Here is a 21,457-nt window from a genome sequence, read left to right on the forward strand (position 1 = left end):
CTGTATTATCATACAGCAAATATAAAAAAATAAATTAAAGCCACTAAAAAATACTAAATACATATTTTTTTGTTTATCAATAAGCCTTATCTGTTAAGAGAAATTCTGCAAGGCCTTCTAAAAAGGACACCCTGTATAAAAGCAGAATAGTATAAGGTATATCCTAAATATTTTAATTTATTTTATAGGGAGAAGGTAGTTGAGAAATAAACAAGAAGTAACAATGTAGGGCAAGTGCATTTTCAGAAAATTTGTACAAACAAAAATGTCGGCTGATTGAAATGACAAATTAGAAAAACAAACAAAAAACATATCTTTATAATAAGTCGCACACATATATACAGTTTTGATGTATTTACAATTGAAAATTATTATACTTTTGTATTTTCAAACATAATTTTTTTTTTATTACCAAACTGATGCCATGAAATCAATATAGGAACAAATAAACAATGTATAATTTACAGAAAAACAAACAACTTTCTATACTTCAATGTAACTAGGTAATTCAGTTTATGAGGTTTGGAATGTAAATGTGGCACCAGGGAATTCATGAGTGGACATATGAGGACCAGTATTGAAGAAACTTTGGAACATCCGTTCCTGAAATGCAGCTTCACCTGTTAAAAATAATAAAAACTTGATTAATAAACTACCATGGGTTTTTTGTTTTTTTAATTAGTGGATATGTGAATCATACACTAGTTTATACAAAAAAGTAAATTTAATGTTTGCAGGTATGTTTATACAGAAGAAAATGTTTGAAAAAATATTTCGAGAGCGAGATTTCAAAGTTCTCCTTCCAAAGACACTTTCGTCTTCATACTTAACACACAAACTTATCTTCATGCTCATACCAAATAAATCCTTGACAATTTCTTAAATGAAAATATGACTTATTCTAAGCTGATTTTATTTTACAAATTTTATTGTAAAAAAATTATTTGTAATTAATTTTTTGTGTATTTCCACTGCATGAAAGACTTGTTTCTTTAAAATGCCTTGATGTTCTTATTCCTTATTTGTATTTTTTAATGACCAATTGTTCTCAACAAAGAATTATTAATAAAATAACACCTGCATAACATCAAACTTATAAATTATTCCTAATTTTGTTCTCTCATTACTACAAAATACATGAAATACAAAACTGTTGTCAAAAACATATCTGTATCTGCAGTTGTATTTATTAAAATTATAGTAATTATTAATATTTTAAACAATTTATGTCATTATATTAACACCATTTTAAAACAATGTTTTCAAAGCAGTAGTAAGTACATACTAAAGTATAAAATATTTAAAAAATTAAAAACGGCACGTTTACACTCTTCACATACTTTTAGAGAGAGCAAAAAAAACTAAATAAATCTCATAAAACAGTTGTGTATGTTTTCTTAATACATAAATGTGCAGTGCAGTGTTTATGCACTATTAAAGTTATTATTTTAAACAATAATATGAATCTGCACTGGAAGGGAATACAAAATTTCCTGTGAAAAGAAAAAATGAAATGAAACAATTTCCTGAGATTTTATTATTGTTTAAACTTGTTAATTTAAAAAAGATAATAAGATTTGCAAATGGCGTAAGAAATTTTAAAATTGTTTTACATCAATTTATAGATTAAATTAATAGGGTTTGTTTTGAAAAGAATTTCATTTTGACAAATCCTGACATTATAGTGACAATTAAAAAGCAACTGCAACTATTTTGTGACAAAATGGGAAAAATCCCCAGGACATCAGTCCAATGTTGGCAAAATAGTGACAGATATGAAAATTTTGGACAGAAATGTAAATTATGTTTAACCTATTGTTTAGACATTCCCATTCATTCATTCTTCAGGCTACTCATTCAGCTCATTTGTCAATTCGCATTTTTATTTTCTGTGCCAAAAAATGTTATAAAATATGTCTTAAAGCTTTTTCACAATTGTATTCCACCAAAACCTACACCAACTTTTTGAACGTCAAAATGTTTTTGTTTTTTTTATAATGGTGCAAACGATATATTTATACATATATATTTATAGGCAAAGATTGCATACTGCGACAAAAAAAAAAAAAAAAAAATTGAATAAAAATTCTTCATTCCATCCAATGAATGTTGAAAAGTCATACAAAATCAAGCACAAGCATTCACTTGCAACAAGGATCAATCAGCTCTTTAAAGTAAATAACTTAAAATACAGGGACGGACATGTAAACTTTTATATGAACAGTATAAAAAACTATAAGCTACTGAATGAACAATTTCTAAATAAAGAAAATTATTTACGGATATGAGCAAAATCAGTTGATAAGTTTACAATTTATATTTTGAATTGTTACTTCAATTCTCCAACTTTCTTTGTTGTGCATTATTGTTAAAAAATAATATATAAAAGAAAAATAAATTAAACATAAAAAATGATCACAAAGTATTCTTAACCAACCAAGAGATAAATGGAAAAAAAGTTATGTACAGGCTAAGCTTTCCCATAAATTGAACACACAAATGTCTATAAAAATTCAGTCAATAAAAAAAGTAATCCAGATATTTCAATTGAGTTTGAAACAAACTGAATCAGGTAAGGGTTTCAATAAACTATAACTAATTTATTCAGTGTGGAATGCAAACGTGCCACCGGGGAAGGTATGAGTGAATATATGAGGACCTGCATTGGTGAATAAATTCTGAAACACATCAGCAGCCCCTGTTGAAATAAATAAAATAATTACAAACAATTTCTAGCCAAAAGTTAAAAAAAAGAATTGAAACATTAACAACCTGACATTCCTCCAAAGCAATCGTCATAAACCAAGCTACCATTATCGTATTTGGTTCTTTTCTGAGGATCTGAAAGGATTCCATATGCTTCTCCAACTTCTTTGAATTTCTTTTCTTGTTCTTTCTTTTCACCTTCTGATGCATTTGCATGACGATCTATTTAAAAATGTAAAATAATTCAATGATAAAATACATTCAAGTATATATTAAAAATAAGGCATTAAATATTTATTAAATATACCAGGGTGGTGAACAAGTGCCCGTTTCCTATATGCTTTCTTTATATCTTCTGTTGTGGCATTTTTATCAACTCCCAATATTTTATAATAGTCTTTTCTTTGAGATTTTTTTAATTCCATTTCAGCCTCATTCAATAGAAGTTTTGTAGCTAAGATGTAAACAGAAGGTTACTCACATGCACTTTTAAATGTCCAATAGTATTTACCTCTGGATTTGTCCATTGTTGTTGCCTTTTTGTAATCCTGCACGGCTTCTTCAAACTGTTGCAGATCCATGTAGCACTTAGCTCTTCTTAGTAGGGCTTTTAAATAATCAGGGTCAAGAGCAAGAGCTGCTGTACAATCAGCTATAGCTTCATTCAACCGCCCAAGCTAAAAATTAGATTTTTGAGGGGTGTAAACATTGTATTATAACAGTAAATAATTTTTGAATCATACTTTTGACGACACTGTTGCTCTATTGAAATATAGTTTGGCATTTGTTAGGTTGTTATTTGGGTCTATAAGCAATGCTTCGCTGTATAGATCATAAGCTTCTTTGTTTTTCCCAGCATTGAAGGCTTCATTTCCTTCTTCTTTCTTTTGCTTTAAAGCTTTTGCTTTCTGTTAAAAGAATAAAACGTTTTAATATATTTTATACACAAGAAAAAAAAAATCCAAATGGACAAAGTAGCAGCAAACCTTATAAATATCCATTGCTTTAGTATGATCAGGAGCCAATTTTAAAACCCGTTGGAAATGATCAAATGCTCGACTGACATTGTCTAGATAATAAAAGCACATTCCTCGGACAAGAATTGCATCTGCATTTTGTTTGTCTTTGGTGAGAACGTCATTGACCAATTCTTGAGCCTCCTGAAGCCGCCCCAGCAGCGCTAAGCACTCAGCTTTAAGAACTTTAAATCTTGTGCATGCAACCCCAATTTCTAAAGCTCTATCCAGGCAGAATACTACCTAAAATGTAAACTGTATCCACTGACCTATTTTGAGAAATAATCAGATTTAACTTGATTATACTTTTCTGAAGTCTTTAGAGTTGTAAGCCTTGTGAGCATCATTGCTGTAAAGTTTAAACATTTCTAAATTTTTTACATCCACTGCCAGCGAAGTGTTTTTTTCATCAAGTTCCTTAACTTTTGCAATAGCATTTTCAGTTGCTGCGGTGTCTCCAATAGCTAGGTTACATTTAGCAATCCGAATCCAAGCCTAATCAAATCAAACATTCCCATAAGAACTCTATGAAAGTAATCTTTATACATACTATCTTACTTTAACAAATTTAGGATCTAAGGCAACTGCCTGATGTGCATCAGATAAAGCCAAATTATAATGACCTTGCATCATATAACATGCCGACCTGTTTCCATAGTAGGCTGCATTCTCAGGACAAAGGTCTAAAACAATAAAATGTTTAGAAAGCTTCAAGTAAAATTCAAATTACATTTATACAAACTATAGAAAAAAATTACTAATTGCTTCTGTGTAGTAACTCAAGGCCTTGCCATACTGTTTGATCTTGTACAGGTGATTTCCCATTTCCTTCTTAGTTTCTGCCACCCTACGAAAAATGCCAATATTAATGTAATTTAGTAACTACTAATGAATACATAAATGTATAAATTTTTTTTGTTTTTTTGCTTGCCTTTGTTTTTGCTTTTAGTGCAATAAATATAAAAATCTTTTAGGGAAAAAGCTGACTTTTAATTCACCATTCAATTAAACCAGCCAAGGGAGAAGAGAGTGGAGGAGAGACTCCCCCAAAGCTGATTTCTCTAAGAATGTGGTAATGAAGGAATCAAATTTTAAAAAACGAAAGAAGAAAAAGTGATAAAAATGTGTGGTATTTTGTGACTGGTAGTTAATGATTATTTGGAGATCATGAGATGCAGTCTGGTGTGACGTAGACTTTTTTTTATCGTATAAACAATATCATTATTGTATAAACAATAAATTACTTAAGGAACGTTATCCTATTTTTAACTTACATATGGACCTATATATGCATATAAAGATAAGATCAGAAAAAATTAAAGTTTTATATAGGTATATATTGATAAACCAATTTTGACTTTATTTTCAATCCATTATTTATATTTAGTAGTCTATTAACCAAATTACTTCTTTCAATTAATTAATATTTTTATGTAAGATTATTTGGAGATCGTGAGATGCGGTCTGGTGTGACAAGTTTTAGAAAAACATTTTCTTTGTCTGTCAACATTTCGTTTCGATCTTTATTGAGATCATCTTCAGGGCTCAAAGCGTTTGTTTCCTGTGTAGATGTGTCATTATTGTGTGCCACGACACACAACAATGACACAACTACGCAGAAAACAAACACTGAGCCCTGAAGATCATCTCAATAAAGATCGAAACGTTGGTACGATAAAGAAAATGTTTTTCTAAACCTACGTCACACCAGACCGCATCTCATGATCTCCAAATAGTGATAAAAATAATAGACAGGAGATTGGAGAAAATAAAAATCTTACTCCAAAATGACAATCTGCAATATGCAAATACAAAAATAAACCAGACGTTCACAATTTTAAACACATATCAAAATAGGTTCAGTAAGATGGCGCAGGCCCATACTTTGTTTTTAATGAGAGCAATGAAGGTAATATAGGTAGGGCAAAGCCCACCCCATGCTCTATAGTAAGTGGTTGAACCAGGCATTAAATTACAAAAAGTATCAACGAGATTTGAGTGACTGGTAAAAATAGAATTAAGCTAGCCACTTCTTCGAAAGAAACAGCAAATTATTTGGTAGAGTCAGAAAATCAAAAGAAAGAAAAACATTCAGTTACATCTCAGATTTGCTGACAAAAAAAAAAAAAAAAAACGCTTACATAATGTAGATTCAGATTTAAGTTGTAGAAATGTTCGCTAAATGCAATCACCTGTACAACCTTTGCTTGTAGAATGCATGGTACGAAAAATCGGGAGATGCATGTAAAATATCCTCTAGAAACTATCACATTTAGTACGTAGAGTTTTTAGAAGGCCCAACATGGCAACAAAAATGGTCACTTCTGAAAATGACCTCAAAGAAAAACCCAGAATGCTCCAATCCTTTTCCAATGCCCATAAACCATTTGAATTCAATCCCTTAACAACTTTAACTGCTGAGAAATTGTCCAAACTAGCTTCTGACATTAGAGAACACACCGTACTGAAATGAAATAATACAACTGGAATAAATGGGGAGTCAAAATGAGATGTTTGTGGCAAGGGTGATCAAAGTCACAGTAGCTCAAGTGGTTAGAGTTGTGGCTTATTGAGCTGAAGGTCATGGGTTAGATCCTGCCTGTGATAATTTTTCAATTCGAAAAAATTGTGTATAATTAATTGAGAATACTGAAATTTTTCACAAAATAGGCTTAATTTTTAACATTACTTATAAAGGAAAATCAAACATACATTATAATAAGTATCAAAACACATATATGAACTAAGACCAATAAATACTATTGCTGTCCATTATCAAAATCTAATAAGTGCACAACCATATACCAATCCAACATGACTAATCAAACTTAAGAATTATTTCGTGGAACTTTCAATCCCTACTGCCTAAAAAAGGATATCTGGAGAGCATTGTACATCCTGTCCGAAAAATGGTTATTACCAAATCAAAATGTTAGATTCCGTGATTTCCAGTTCATCAGGTGCGATAAAGAATATGATGGAGAAGGAATTTTGTTCAATGGTATGGTAGGCTGCACAATGTTAGACCCTCAATTAAAATTTTGAGAAAAATTCAAACCCCTCAAAAATGACCATACACTCAGCAGAACTAGTGGCTATTGGGTTGTAATACTTTGAGTATTTTTGAAGACTTAAGCTGAATAAAAGCTTGCTTTTGTTAAATTAATTACATGATAACACAATTATGTAAATTCTCAAATGTAAATAAAGTTTCTTCTTTTTCTTCATCAGATTATATATTATTTCAGCCACTGGAAAATCGTTTAACAGATAAATTAATAAAAGATTAAAACAATATTGAAATAACCTTTTAAACATTTTTTTTTTTTGTGGCATTTAGTGACTGTTAATTAATGATTATTTGGAGATCGTGTGATATGGTCTGGTGTGACATAGGTTTAGAAAAACATTTTCTGTATTGTGCCAACGTTTCGATCTTAATTGAGGTCATCTTCAGGGCTCAAAGTGTTTGTTTTCTGGGTAGATGTCATTAATGTATGTCTTGTTGAGAGTGCCCTAAAATTGGACTGGTGCGAAATTATTCTACAATAATAATATAGTAAAATAAATAAACGAATCGGGGTTGATAACTAGAGTACTGTTTGTACAGAACTTGTGATGCAATAGGAGACGAATAGCACAGAATTATCTCAGCCTGAAATCAACCAAATCTACATTCTATGATCAATTTATCATTTTATTAATTATTATAAACCTCTTCTTAGAGGTATGAAAGAAACTGTTACTGTCAAATAGGTATGTATTTAAGTTTAAAATTTAACTACAATTCAACTGCAACTTTTACTAACTTATGTATGTTTTTTACTATTAACCAAGTAATTATTTAAATTGATTCATTGCAAAGTGCAGTCGAATTGAAAAAGTACAGTTATGAGCATGGTTTGAACCTAAGCCCTCCAGATTAATATCATGGTGCTTCTTCCACTTGAGTTATTTCAATCAATGTTATGTTTAATATATTTAATTGTGTCTTGAACGATTTTTTGCTATGGGTGTCAGATGTGGGGGCTTTCAGAGATTCAAAGCTGTGGAAAAGGTCTAGCAATATTTCATCAGAAAACTTTTTTCTCAACAAATTACCTCATCTATTTAGAAAATGCCACTGATCTACTGTTTGTGTTCACTCTCAAGCTGCAATTTTTCGTTTATCCTAGAGATGCTAGGTTCTCCAGATTCAAGATTCAAAAATTACCTCACTTGAAATAGTTCGATTGGAGATTTCTTGGTTCTCCATCTGGAAATCACTGTTTGCGAAATAAGACATTGGCTTCTCCCAGTTATTGGAAAATATCGCTAACTGGAGCACTGAATTTTCGGCTCTCTTGACTTGGATTTACCAACACCGCAGTGAAGGTGATTATCGTGCCACGAGCCTGGTGCACTTTTCATTACATAAAGAATTAAGGGGTCCTCCAGCATTGTTCGATCTGAAGAAGCCCAATTTTAATGGTTACTCTTTGGTTGAACTGCATTGGTTTTTTAAAATGCACTGCGAGGCTCTTCACCTGAACTCAGCTGTGAGGAATAGGGGTGAGAAGGGCATCTTTTCACTTTGCAATTGGCAGTGTTCAATTCTGGGAGAGATTCACTTGCTTCATCTAGGTTGCTTCACTCTGTCAAGGGGTGAATTTCTGCGTTTTTGGAGGGTTCAGATCTAGGCCTTTAATTGGGTTTGTGAGGCAGGCTCGGAACTTCAGATACGAGCTGACAAAAGAATTTAATTTTTGATTTTATTACTGAAGTAATTTATTTTCTCTTTTTTTTTAATGCATATAGAATTTTCGTTGTTTTAACATGGTGACCAGCAGACGGATTTTTCGATCCAATGTCTACTATTGGTATGTTTTTCTTCTCTCTACTGAATTTTGTAAATAAAAGTTTTTCATTTATTCATACAAAAAATTAAAATATCATTATGAAGGCAGAAAAAAAGCAGCCTAAGTTTCTAGAGCATAAATGACAGTTAATGGACTGGGTGGCGTAATTATACAAAACCACCATGTATTGACGAGTCATATTTAATTGATTGTGAAGTTATCAAATAAAAACAAAAACTTAGGTCTAACTTTGCATTTCGTTCTTACGTATAATAACGGAATAAACTAAACACTTTAAAAAATCAATTATTGTCTTTTTTCACAAAACATCATGAGACATGTAATCATGGCGACTTTAGGACTAGTTAGAATGGCTTGGTATGAATTTGGGCGGCCCAGTCCCGTTAGCTATTAGGACTTTTAAAATAAATAATACTACAGAGATTGTTAGAAAACCATCAGAAAACTGTAAAAATATAATTCTTACTTTTCGCTGACTGGCGGCATGACTTCATCTTTGTCTTCGTTCAGTTCCAAATCAACGTTTTCGATTGTGACGGCCATTATTCACTTCTAAAGTTTTGATTTGATTTGATTTGAATTGTGTTACTGAGAGAAAACTTAGATTTCTTCTGTATGTTTCTGATAATGGCCTAAAGAAGGTGTCGGACAAAAGAGAAGGGGCCGAGGTACGCAGGCGTAACTGGTTACCCACAATAAGTGCTAGGCCTGTAAAACAAAATCTGGTCAACATTAAAAGAAAGAGAGAAAAAATTTTAAAACGTTTTCTATTTTAGAGGATAATTTTTTGTCATAATATATAAAGCTAAACACATTGTACTACCAAGTATTAAATATGTCATAAAATAACAAGAAAAATTCAATCTACTCCGGAATAAAAAGGAGGCAATTTCGAAATTGAAACAAAAGTCATTTATACGAAAAAATAAATTAAACACAATACACTCATAAAAAAAGTGTTCAGTGTTCTTAACGGATCAATATTGTTAACACCAAGGCATTCTAAGACTGAAATATTATCGATTTGACATTTATTGTGATTATCTGTGTGATTTTGGATTCGGAGCAATGAAAAGTTTAGTGATTCTTGGCCAAAAATATGCAAATACATTTGTTAATGTTTTGTATTAGTCTAATTAACTGTACTTCGCTTATTGAAAACAATTTTTCGCGTTATCAGCAAACAATGAAATGTAAGATATAAAACATTTTTTTGCGAATTGAAGGTTTTAGTACTTAACTCTTCGCCTCCTGTCTTAAGTCCATTGACATGATTTACTCAAAATTCCATTTTCCATTAAAACATAAAAGCACTAATCTAAACCACCGATCACTCATTTTCGAATTGTTCACAAGTCAATAATAAATCCACTCACCAAATGTAAACAATATCCATATTTTAGTTGTTGTTGTTGTCTATTTTTATCTTTTACGTTTTTCTATTTAAATTTATTACAAGTAAAAAAAAATACGTCATGTGCCATTGTTAAAGTTGTTTAATAGTGTTTCAGGTGTTTCCGTCTAGATTATTGTTTGAAAATTTTAAACTGAAAGAATTAAACCCCAAAAACTTAGATCAAGAAAAAAAACTACACAGCCAGAGCTGTTCTACCCGCAAAAATGGTGGGAACTTATCGAGGAAAAAAAGATGTTTGACTAAAATTTAAACGCGTTGTAATATCAAAACGTTTAATTTTCTCGTTTGTTTATTAATCGTAAGTATATTTGAAATTCTTGGACATGAAATAACAAGAAAAAAAAAACAGCTGTGTGATTTGATTGATTCGACATATACATATGTACATGAAATATATATGCTGATAGATTTGCATTTTAATGGCGATTATATGATTATTATAGAATATAGTATTTATTTTGAAAATTATTTCCCCGCTTTATCCAAAAATATTATATTTTTAATGAATTAAAGTATTTTAAATTCAGCGGAAGTTATATGTTAAGTAAATTATTCAGTCTTTTTTTTTAAGTACTTGAAATGAATGATAAATATTAATAAGGGAATGCCATGGCTATTGTATCCCCCTTCCGAATCTGACCAGTTGATCTAAAAGTAAAACTGGAAAATAATACTTCCGTTTTTTCTTGAGTTCATGACAAACGGCTTCTATTCCGATTTGTTTTAACGTGTAAATTAGAAATAACGACGAATGCAGTTTGTAGAATTTCATTAAATTAAAAAAATAAAAATTTAAAAAATCAACCGGGTGAGAAATGTCTAACCTGGCCGTCCGAGATGAATCTTACTCTAGTTGGGATATGTACTATGTAGTTATACTTGGGTCTTGGGGTGATTTTTCTGTCAACGATAAATCAAAGGTTCCCGTTTTATTTGAACTTTTTTTTCATAAGTGAAGCCGGTTTTTTATCTTTCGATCTCAACAAGTAGTTTTCCTCGATTCCGAATAACGTTCGCCCTGCTCAAATACAGAGGAAATACCTGAAATGTTTCTATAACCTATATTTTTGAACCTCTTATCAGTCGATTTGACCCGAGTGATGTTCGAGCTAATTAATAAAAACCCAACTATGCGAAAAATTGTGGATCTTCATTCGAATAGAAGAAAATTTTACAAGCTAGTAAGTCAATTGTACGTGAACATTTAGAAAATTTATTTAATCGTCAATTTTGTAAATAAAAAACTTTTTTCTTAACGATTTCGTAGGTGTTCTTGTAAAACGGGTGTAATGGGGAATAGAAATAGCTGTTGTGCTTACACGACACCTCCTACGAGAAGAAAAGACAGGCCGCATTTTGAAGAGTACCTGCCGGAGGGCGAAGAGAGCAACGGCAACTTGCAACACATTAGCGAAAGGGAGTTTGAAAATTGGGATACGGATCCTTCGCTCCATCCCAAAGCGGGCACTCTCTTTTTAGAACGGTCGAAAGTCGAAAGTCAGTCATTATAATTCAAGTAGCAAGCATTACTCTGTTGACTCATAATGTGATGAAATTTATGTTTTTAGATGGTTTATCACGGAAGAAAAGTCAAAATCACGTAAGTCCTAGTAATCATTATAGAAGATAAACATTTGACCGGAATCGCTGTTTGTTAATTTATTTTTTCTTTATTTTTTTTTTCCAAGGTAAAATTTCATGATCAAATATCAGGCAAGTGTGGATTGACACACCTTACCTGCTATTTGGTCAAATGCTTTGATCCCTTTTCATCATAGTGATGTACCTTTATGTTTTTACTCTTGTACTTGAAATATAATAATCCTCTAACATTGTTTCTCCTGCGTGTTCACACATAGCTGTGCTTATCATTCACTATTATTGGTGTTTATACGATTTCAAAATCGAAATTTTGGCAAATTTCTTATAACCAAATGCTTCATTAATATTGCACATATGTATGTTCCATTCTGCCAGGTTGTAATGAAGAAAAACAATCAATTTGATGCTTTGTTTACTTTGCCTATTTGTTAGGAAAAACAATATATATTAAAAATGACGTAAAAACTTAAATGAATTCAGGGTGTTTTTTTACTACACCCTACAAGAGCTATTATCTATACTCACAGCAGGTGAATCTTAATTCATCTATCAATTTTATTATTTGCCCAATTGAAAATGACTGTTATTTATTCAACAGTTCAAAAACATTTTTCATTTAAGAATAGGAGTAAGTCTCTACAACCTTAAAATTGGTTTATTGAGCATCTTTTTTCATGGTATCCATCCTGATTTTGTGGTAGAAAATACTATCTTCAACAAAATAGGCACAGTGCATATCTTATTGAACATCTCCATTATTGTCTAGAGCTCCTTCTCCTCCTCATCATCATCAACAGAAGACATTCCACTGTCTTGGCAATGTCAGTACAGGCTTGTTTCTTCCCCTCAGAGTCCAGTTAGTAGTCCTATTATTATTCTTCTCCTAGATTTAGTAGATCACTTGTTAGTTTAATTAATAGTCCTTTAATGAAATTTTTCGCATGCCTCAGTCCAGGGCTATATTCCCAGTGAACATGGACTTACTTGTAATTCTTTATATAATAGAACTGCATGGCTGTTTAGTATGCTACAAAAAAGTTCAGGGTCAATAGGTGTTCTCATCGAATTTTTCTTGGTGAAGGGTTTGGTGGTAATTCTTTAATCAAGTCTACTCTGTAACAAGCTGTACAACTCACACCATAACACGTTACTTACGGTAATGATTTGTAAAGCTCTCCTGATATACAGTAAAGATTTTGATTAAGTTTTTTTAATCGTAAAAAAAATCCAAAATGACAAATTGAAATAACATTCTTCACAGTAACGTTGCCAAAGCAATACTAAAGTCCTGTGACACCGATTCCACTCCAAAAATAACTCCAACACTCTACAACTAGCTTTGAAATGGGGTTTCTTTAGAAGGGGTGTTGTTCTGGGATGAGGTCCTTACAAGGGGAGGGTTTAGTATGTCGATCCAGAAAAACGCCCATAATGGATGTGTTGAATAAAATATTATTTTTTATATTTATTCTCTCAGTTTAAACAAATTAGGTTAGTATCAGATGAATTCATTAATACCAGATTCATTTCAAGCAAGACAGATAAAAAGTACAATTAATTAAAATAATTAATATGGTAAAACATGGATTAAGTTAATATCACACTTTAGGCGAGCTTATCTTTCAGGATTGTCAAGCTTGTTGATTGACACCCAAGGATACATTGTAACTATGCTTTGTGTGATTGAGGCATACTGCTGTCAGGATTACTATTGATCTCCTTGAAGGTTGTGGTGATACTATACAATGAAGTTTTGATAAATATATAAATCTCTCAAAGTACATAATGAGTGAACTAGTGTGGTTGATGTCATTGCTTGTTCTTTAAGGCACAATTTAGTGACAATCATGGCACAAGTGTTGTCATTGTTTTGAGACTTCAGGGATATCCAGAAAGTTTGTCTTGTTGTACTTAGCTTTGTTGGTCTCATGTGTGGTTGGTACTCAAGGATTTTCTCTGGTGAAGGAGAGTAGCTTTGCATGTTTAAAAAAAATAAATACTGTGGTGGATACCAGGAACTGGAGAAGGTCCTGGAGCACTGCAGCTCCGTAGGACTTATTGTACTCTTCTCTTGGCTCCATTTTGGGGGCTTGCAATAGTTGGAAGAATTGAGCCTCTGGTGTGCCATGTTTTTCCATCAAAGAAACCCATTTTCGACCAGGTTGGTCAAGACCAAATTTAGGGTCGCTGAGATCCGATCCTACCCTAGACCTTCCATTGATGTCTGCCAGATCAATTTTCATCATGACCACTGGTCCCCTTTGGAAAAATTGTTCAGAAAAAAAAGGCCAGAGGCAACGGTGTAAATTGAACCCATTCTACTAACCGATAGTCTGATGCCTTACCACTCGGCTACCGCAGTCTCTGATAGTGCTCAAATATTTTTATTTTTCCCATTATTTTGGATCATTTATCCAGATTGAATTGAACTTAGCTCTCATTTGTGTTAACTTCGGTTGTAACATATAGTAAAATAATATCAATCTGAACCACAATGAAGTAATTTCACTGATTAAACATAATATTTTAATTTAATTTTGTTAATACAACAGATTTCAGAATTGAGGAGTTCAGGACTGAAAAAGAGTAGTTCCTGTTCAACGATATATTTAGATGACAGCACAGTTTCGCAACCAAATCTTAAAAACACAGTCAAATGTGTTTCTCTTGCGATATACTACCACATCAAGAGCAGAACATCGGAACGATATTTGGAAATATTTGATGAAAAACGACATCCCCTAACGGTAGCTATTGTTTAATTATTTAACAATAATTTTTTAAATAATATGTGATCATAATAGAGAGACAGCGTACATGATGATTATGACCAGCACAATCCTGAACATCGCCAGATTTATAAATTTATAAGGACGTTATTTAATTCAGCTCAGCTTACTGCCGAATGTGCCATCATAACTCTAGTCTACCTTGAAAGGTATTTATCATTTTGTTTCAATAACTTTTCTTCATGATGATCATTGTCAATTTTTTCTGTTGAAATTTTTTTTTTTTCCGTTATGATCTATGCATATTAGCCATGGTGACAATTCTTTTATGTGCGTTCAAATTGGGGGGGTTATCGTGAAAAAAGGGCTAGAGGCGATGGTGGGAATCGAACCCACGACCGCGGTGTGAGAGTCTCATGCTAACCACTCAGCTACCGCGGTCCCCTGTCTGTTGAAAAATTCAAACAAGATTATAATTTGAAGTATATTTAGTTAAAAGTATCATTTATTTAATATTTAATGACCATTAAATAATGATTATTTAGAGATTGTGAGTCGCAATCTGGTGTGATGTAGGTTTAGAAAAACGTTTACTTTATCTTTATTTGAGAACGTTTGATCTTTGTTGAGAAAATCTTCTGGGCCTGGGATTCATAAACATTGTTTAAATTGTACAAATAAATATAAGATATGACTATGAATTTTACAATGATGTACACAATATAGAGATTTTAGATTTAATCATAGTATTTGTACTCACTCAAGTGTGTTTTCCGTATAGATGTATCACTGTTGTGTCTGTTGAGAGTGTTAGTAAGATATTAATGTTTTTTGTTTATATATGTTGATTTTGAAGGAGTGCGGAAGGAAGTAGGGAAAGAAATTCATTTTTCTGAGTTGGCTTCTTTGAGGCGAAAGAGACCAACAATGGAAAAAAGGGGACAATGGTTTGTCATTTGGTCTTGTTAGCCTTTCAGGATTATTATAGATGAGTTTATTAGGCCATTTGTGTGATTTAAATTGTTGAATTATACCAGTTTCTTTAATAATTGATAGTTTGGTTAAAAACAAATTTTAAACTTTATACATAATCTACACCTTTAACAAGATAATAGGTGAATAGGTTTATTTTATCGATTGAGTAATGTGCATTATAAGTAAACATAAATAATTGATGATATAATTGGAAGTTATATTTCTGTTATTATCATTCAGTTATGTTTAATTATCACATTAATGAAATGAGTCATAATTTTTGAAGAAAGTAAGTATTCATTGTAAATACTAATTATAAATACTCAGAAGAGAAATTTTAATGACTTGAGAATAATAAATACATGTAATTAGCCCATTTCTTTTTCTTTAAAATATATAAAGAATCTTTCTAGGTTGCTAACGTATGCTGATGTTGATATTACACCGGGTAATTGGAAACGAATTGTGTTAGGAGCTATTTTACTCGCATCAAAAGTTTGGGACGATCAAGCAGTTTGGAATGTCGACTACTGCCAGATTCTTAAAGATATAACAGTAGAAGATATGTAAGTGGCGAATGATAGTGACATTTATAACATATAATTACATTAATATAACCGTTCCTTAACTTTCTAGGAATGAATTGGAAAGACAGTTTTTGGAAATGCTCCAATTCAATATTAACGTACCGTCAAGTGTATACGCCAAGTATTATTTTGACCTTCGTACATTGGCTGAATCGAATGATCTAGCTTTTCCAGGTGAGCCTTTGAGCAAGGAGAGGGCTCAAAAACTTGAAGCGATGTCCAGAATTTGTGAAGACCGGGTCACTGCTGAGGCCTTGAAAAACGGACTTAAAAAATGGAGTAGTTTAGATAACGTTAACACAATAGGCAACTTAGCTCCGAGACGGAGTGTTGCTATCCTTTCATGAGTTTGTCAATATTTTTATTAATTTCACAATATTTTTTTTCTGTTTAGAAATGTAACAATTTAGTGATACTGATTAATTAAATGTAAATAATGTTAAAAAGAAAGGAAAGAGTGAAGTACGAGGTAAATATTATGTGATATATCAAACTTTGTTGTTCTTGACAATAAGGCTATTTGAATTAGAAGAGTCTTCTAGAATTTTCAATATTCGCATTGGCATACCAATTCTTATTTTATCTCATTTTTAAAATTCTTTTTAATACTTTTATCAAAACAAGGTTGTAAGTGGAAGGACCTAACCTAATTTTCTAGAATTATTAATTAATAGGTGACTTTTTTAGACTGGACAAAGAAGAAAATGAAATTATTTCTAGATACAGGTTTAAACCTATAAATAGGGGCCAAATTTACATTTATATATGAAAAGTAGGAAACTGGCCTGCCTGATTACATTTTTTTCTTTTGGATTTTGAGAGTTTAATGCAGTATTAAATTAATGCATTGAATATTTAATGCAATATGCATTTCCTTTTACACATTTTCAGTCAAAATATTCTGCCATAATTTATTTATTTCTTATGTAATATCCATTACTAATACTAAAAAAGTCTGATTCTTATCATCATTTGTTTGTTTTAATGTACATATATTTGCAGATGAATAAAAAAAAAAAAAAAAAAAATACTCTGCATTATCTATTTGTTTGAACTGAAAAATAAAATCAATCATGTGAAATGTTATCCTAGTAGAAGTTACTCTGTGATTATATAAATAGGAAAACAAGAAATAAATCTTTATTATAGCAAGCTAATTAAGTTATATAAGTTTTAAAATTCTTAATGAGTTGATAAAAAATGTTTGTAATTATTTTTTACTTACTTACTAACTATGCTTCCTAATTTTTGAAGGAAAAAACCCTGAAATATCCACATTTGTAGATTGTAAAAAATATATAAATATGCTCTTCTTTTAATAGAATAAATTTATCAAATCAAACCAACAAATCTAGTATTTGCTCAAATATTTGCCTCACAATTTAGTTTTTAACAGCTATTAAAATTTGGAAATATTTTATAACATTCTACTGATTCTCTATTAACTTATTCGTACTTGTAAAATATATAATATGTATGAGTATTTGGGTTGAACATATTTTTTTATTGATGAGTCATATTAAGTTCGAGCTTGGTGAAACGCGATTAGACAATTTATATTTCTATACATTGCACACATTTTTCTTTAATTTTTTGATAACACAGTTTTATTAGCTCTTTTTGTAATTAATAAAAGGAATGTGCTTGCTCATTAAATAATGTAAAAATAAGACTTAATAGAAGCAATGTTGATTATTTGCTTGCTGAAGAAGGGGAAATGTCCATATGAAATTACGAGATTCTCACCTGCCATTGCTCAGTTACTGCTGAGTTTGCCAGATTTTACAATTTTAATTTGTTGTAATTTACCAGTATTAATTTAATATAAACTTTTACCTCAGCATATTTCAAATTTTATTATTTTTTTAGTGGTATAAAATTTAATTAAAGTTTTGTTGCTTGTAAAACATGTCATTACTTAAATAAATTACAATATTTTTATGCCGCACACAAAATGAAATGAATTAGTTGTAACTGATGTTTGTCAAATTGTAAACACTTGTTTCGTTAAGATGGGAAGTGTTAGAAAAATGTTAATATTGTATTAAAATAATTTTTTTTATATTAAATTAAAACAAATAGGGTTAGACTCTATGTAGTCCTTGTATCAAAATATAATATTCATTAGCAAAAATAATATTGTCAATTATTAAAAGGTTTTTATATAAAATCTATAATGAACATACAATACCATAGAAAAAATGTATTTATAAAAAAAATATATTTAAAAAATTTGATTGCATTTTTGCAGCCTATTAGCTCTTAATTTTAATTAGTTTATTTACCATAAACTGTTCAAGCTTTTTATAGAAAATTGGTGTAATCTTGTTAAATTTGAATAAATGTGCAATGTATAAGTAAAATTATAAAAATCAAAGCTCAAAGTAATGTATAACTCAGATTTAATACAAGGGACCTAAAATAATATCTCTTGAATTGATGCCTGTATCATTGTCTATATTCAAGTTCAACTGGTCAGGAATCGGTGAGTGAATGGGGTGTGCAGTACCGGTTTCAATTTATTTTAACATATTACACTAGAGAAGTGTAACCCCAGAGGGCTTCCCCTTGAGTGATTATTACAAAGGTGCTTCTGCTTGAAATGCAGTTTGAAATGTTATCTCCTTTAGTCCTTTGTTTTGAACACGCACCAATTTTTATTATACTTTCAATTGGTATTGAAATTAATTAAAACAATGTTGTATAGTCGTCTCAACAGTTGATAAAATTGTTTTACATTAACTTATGGGTGCTCTACAACTTTTATTTTACTAAAACGCACCATAAAATCTTTAATGTTCTTTCATGCTAAAATAAGTACAAATGCAATTATTTAGTCAAAAGATAGTTACATTTAGTCATTTGGTCTACAAAGTTAAGAATTCAAACTTTGATTTTGCTCTGGTTTAATACTGGTTGATTGTATTATAAAATTGATAGTTGAGATCAGGGATGAGATCAAAAATGAAGTAGGTGTATTTTTTTGCCAAGTTTTCAGCTTTTCATAGAACCTTCTTCAGAATGATAAATATAATTGTTTTAATGGCATCATGCATCAAAATACATTGTTTGAAATGGACTTAGATACTTGTGTCATTTTTTAAAATACCTGAATGTGCCTTTTTTTTTTTTTTTTTGCCATCTGTTAATACTGGATTTTTTAATTAATTATTTCAACTATAAAGGGTGCAGTTCAAAAGTAATCCTAGCATTAGTTCATACCAATTTCAAATTCCCCCCCCCCCACTTAGGGAAGAAATAGCGATGGAGGCTTTTTTTAAAACCAGAAATAAGTAAAAAACATGGCAATGTACTAGAAACTATGACGCTGATAGAAATTGGAGAACTCATTTGTTATGTGAATTTAATTGACTATTAATATTGTCAAGAGCAAGGTGTTTAGTAGAAAACACTTTCAGAATACTAGATGCTCAATGATGATATTTCCAGAGGTACATAAAAATACAACTGGGCAAAATTGTACTTGCATCAAGTTGGCTAGATAACATTTCATTTATTATATTTATGTACATTATTGTATTTATATTAATACATAATGAACTTTATAAAAATAAATATACATCACTAGTAATAGTATACTTAAAATAGTTATTCAGAAATCGTCTACCAGACCGCATCTCACAATTTCTGAATAATTATCGATTAACAGTCACTAATCACCACACACTTAAAATAGTTTTATTTAATACGAAAAGAAAAATGTATCGAAGTAAAAGAAGTAATTAAAATTATATGTATATCTCAATTAATTAAGGTTTTTAGTTGAGATAAAAAAGTCAATGTCACAAGCGGGATTCGAACCCCAGCTAGATACGCTCTACCACTTGATCCACTCGGACACTATCTTCCTATCTCAACCCCACCTTTTGAATTTTCCCTCCTTTTTGCCAATTTTCAAGGACTTTTTTATCTCAACTAAAAACCTTAATTAATTGAAAGATATTACACAAAAACTAGTGAATTATATATATAATTATGAAACATGTTGTTCAGAGGTAATTTTTTTTAAATGGCCTTATGAATTTAAATTGGTCACTGAAATTTGAATCAGCATTTTGGGAAACATTGCAAGTACGAGAAAACAAAAGAAAAATGTTACATTCGAAACAGATAGTGTAGTTTGGTCACTTTATTGTAAACATAGGGGCAAAATTCATAATTAATTAATTATTTATTTAAATCAAATTGAAACTTTTTTCCCTGCATTGAAATGGTTTTTCAAAATCTTTACCTGGCATGTTGGGGACTGGCTTTAAAGAAAATCAGCAGTTTGGCTATAGACAGACATGCCATTTTTTCAGTGAGTGTACTAACCAACAAGTATTATTCTGTACTTAAAATAAACTACTTAAGCCAAGTAAATCCCTATGTAAATTGAAAATATCTCAGTTTATATGATGAGACATGCTGAACATGTGAATATAGGTGCTGAGACTTAATAAAAGAATTTATTAGTGATCAAAATCATGTCAATTCAAAAGTATCTACAAATAGTTTAAGGCATAATTGAAAATTAAAAATTTTTGAGTCTGCTGCTCCATCTTTAGTTTACTAAGTTGAGCAAATACTTTTCCTACATTCACTAATTTCATGGTCCGCTTGACCAATTAATATATTACAATTAATTAAGGTTTTTAGTTGAGATAAAAAAGTCAATGGCACGAGCGGGATTCGAACCCACGATCTTCAGCTAGATACGCCGCTGCTCTACCACTTGAGCTATCGTGACCCTGATCCACTCGGACACCAACGTCCCATCTCAACCTCACCTTTTGAATTTTCCCTCCTTTTTGCCATTTTTCATCGGGGTCATGATAGCCGAAGTGGTAGAGCAGCAGCGTATCTAGCCGAAGATCGTGGGTTCAAATCCCACTCTTGCCATTGACTTTTTTATCTCAACTAAAAATCTTAATTAATTGTAAGTTTTCCTACATTTGAAAAGGATAGTTCTACTCAAAAACAGTTTGTGGAGTAGAACTATGCTTTTCGACTATTAAATTGATATACTCACTCCATCATAACCATTTTTTAAACATTCTTTCCTGTCTCTTTTAAATATTTTAAAACTAAATTTAAGTTATTACAATTAATTATATATATTACGCAGGGCGGGCGACCAGGACCCGAGGCGTTAAAAGCCTAAGTAGGCCCGTACCCCATCATTACAATTAATTAAGATTTTTAGTTGAGATAAAAAAGTCAATGGCACTAGTGGGATTTGAACCCACGATCTTCAGCTAGATACGCCGCTGCTCTACCACTTGAGCTATCGTGACCTCGATCCACTCGGACACTAACTTCCCATCTCAACCCCACCTTTTGAATTTTCCCTCCTTTTTGCCATTTTTCAACTAAATTTAAGTTGGAAATTGTGTAACTTTACTTTTTTATATGCATATAAAAACCCACAACTGAAAATGGTGGAATGATCTGACATATGACTTAACCAGACTTCATAAGCACATAATTCAACAAGAAATTTGAAAATCTTTCATAATAAATAAATATTTCACGTACCTAATATGAGCTAATATCTCACATAACT

The 21,457-nt window shown here is 31.1% G+C and overlaps 2 protein-coding genes across 4 annotated transcripts; one reads left to right on the forward strand and one right to left on the reverse strand.

Moving 5' to 3' along the window:
* Positions 1-218: 218 nt before the first annotated feature.
* LOC106672793 (dnaJ homolog subfamily C member 7) lies at positions 219-10,332 on the reverse strand. Of its 2 annotated transcripts, XM_014404496.2 has the most exons (12): positions 9,958-10,332; positions 9,048-9,289; positions 4,481-4,569; positions 4,281-4,405; positions 4,029-4,217; positions 3,693-3,965; positions 3,450-3,614; positions 3,218-3,383; positions 3,014-3,160; positions 2,773-2,928; positions 2,627-2,698; positions 290-620 (listed from the first exon to the last, which is right to left on the reverse strand). In XM_014404496.2, the coding sequence occupies exons 2-12, from the start codon at positions 9,122-9,124 to the stop codon at positions 514-516; spliced, it is 1,566 nt and encodes a 521-aa protein (XP_014259982.1). In that variant the 5' UTR covers positions 9,125-9,289; positions 9,958-10,332; the 3' UTR covers positions 290-513. The 2 variants fall into 2 exon arrangements, with proteins under 2 accessions (XP_014259984.1, XP_014259982.1); XM_014404498.1 differs by lacking the exon at positions 9,958-10,332 and having other exon boundaries at positions 219-620; positions 2,660-2,698; positions 9,048-9,283.
* Positions 10,333-10,658: 326 nt separating this feature from the next.
* LOC106672794 (cyclin-Y) lies at positions 10,659-16,983 on the forward strand. 2 transcript variants are annotated; one of them, XM_014404499.2, is made up of 7 exons: positions 10,659-11,190; positions 11,266-11,495; positions 11,567-11,598; positions 14,153-14,347; positions 14,405-14,538; positions 15,718-15,870; positions 15,941-16,983. In XM_014404499.2, exons 1-7 carry the CDS (start codon positions 11,099-11,101, stop codon positions 16,236-16,238), a joined length of 1,134 nt encoding a protein of 377 aa, XP_014259985.1. In that variant the 5' UTR covers positions 10,659-11,098; the 3' UTR covers positions 16,239-16,983. The 2 variants fall into 2 exon arrangements, with proteins under 2 accessions (XP_014259985.1, XP_014259986.1); XM_014404500.2 differs by having other exon boundaries at positions 10,662-11,179.
* Positions 16,984-21,457: the final 4,474 nt, after the last annotated feature.

The sequence above is a fragment of the Cimex lectularius genome, unplaced genomic scaffold (genome assembly GCF_000648675.2).
Source record: "Cimex lectularius strain Harlan isolate CLEC.00 unplaced genomic scaffold, Clec_2.1 scaffold143, whole genome shotgun sequence".
NCBI lineage: Eukaryota > Metazoa > Arthropoda > Insecta > Hemiptera > Cimicidae > Cimex > Cimex lectularius.

What these genes read in the sequence shown, in the direction of transcription:
- LOC106672793 (XM_014404496.2), bottom strand. Translation starts at nt 9,124, where the DNA reads ATGGCCGTCACAATCGAAAACGTTGATTTGGAACTGAACGAAGACAAA. An exon ending in ACTCTAAAGACTTCAGAAAA is followed by an intron (nt 3,966 to 4,028) that starts GTATAATCAAGT and finishes TTTACATTTTAG; the next exon opens with GTAGTATTCTGCCTGGATAG. An exon ending in TTGCTTTGGAGGAATGTCAG is followed by an intron (nt 2,699 to 2,772) that starts GTTGTTAATGTT and finishes TTATTTCAACAG; the next exon opens with GGGCTGCTGATGTGTTTCAG.
- LOC106672794 (XM_014404499.2), top strand. Translation starts at nt 11,099, where the DNA reads ATGTTCGAGCTAATTAATAAAAACCCAACTATGCGAAAAATTGTGGAT. An exon ending in TACAAGCTAGTAAGTCAATT is followed by an intron (nt 11,191 to 11,265) that starts GTACGTGAACAT and finishes ACGATTTCGTAG; the next exon opens with GTGTTCTTGTAAAACGGGTG. An exon ending in GATATAACAGTAGAAGATAT is followed by an intron (nt 15,871 to 15,940) that starts GTAAGTGGCGAA and finishes TTAACTTTCTAG; the next exon opens with GAATGAATTGGAAAGACAGT.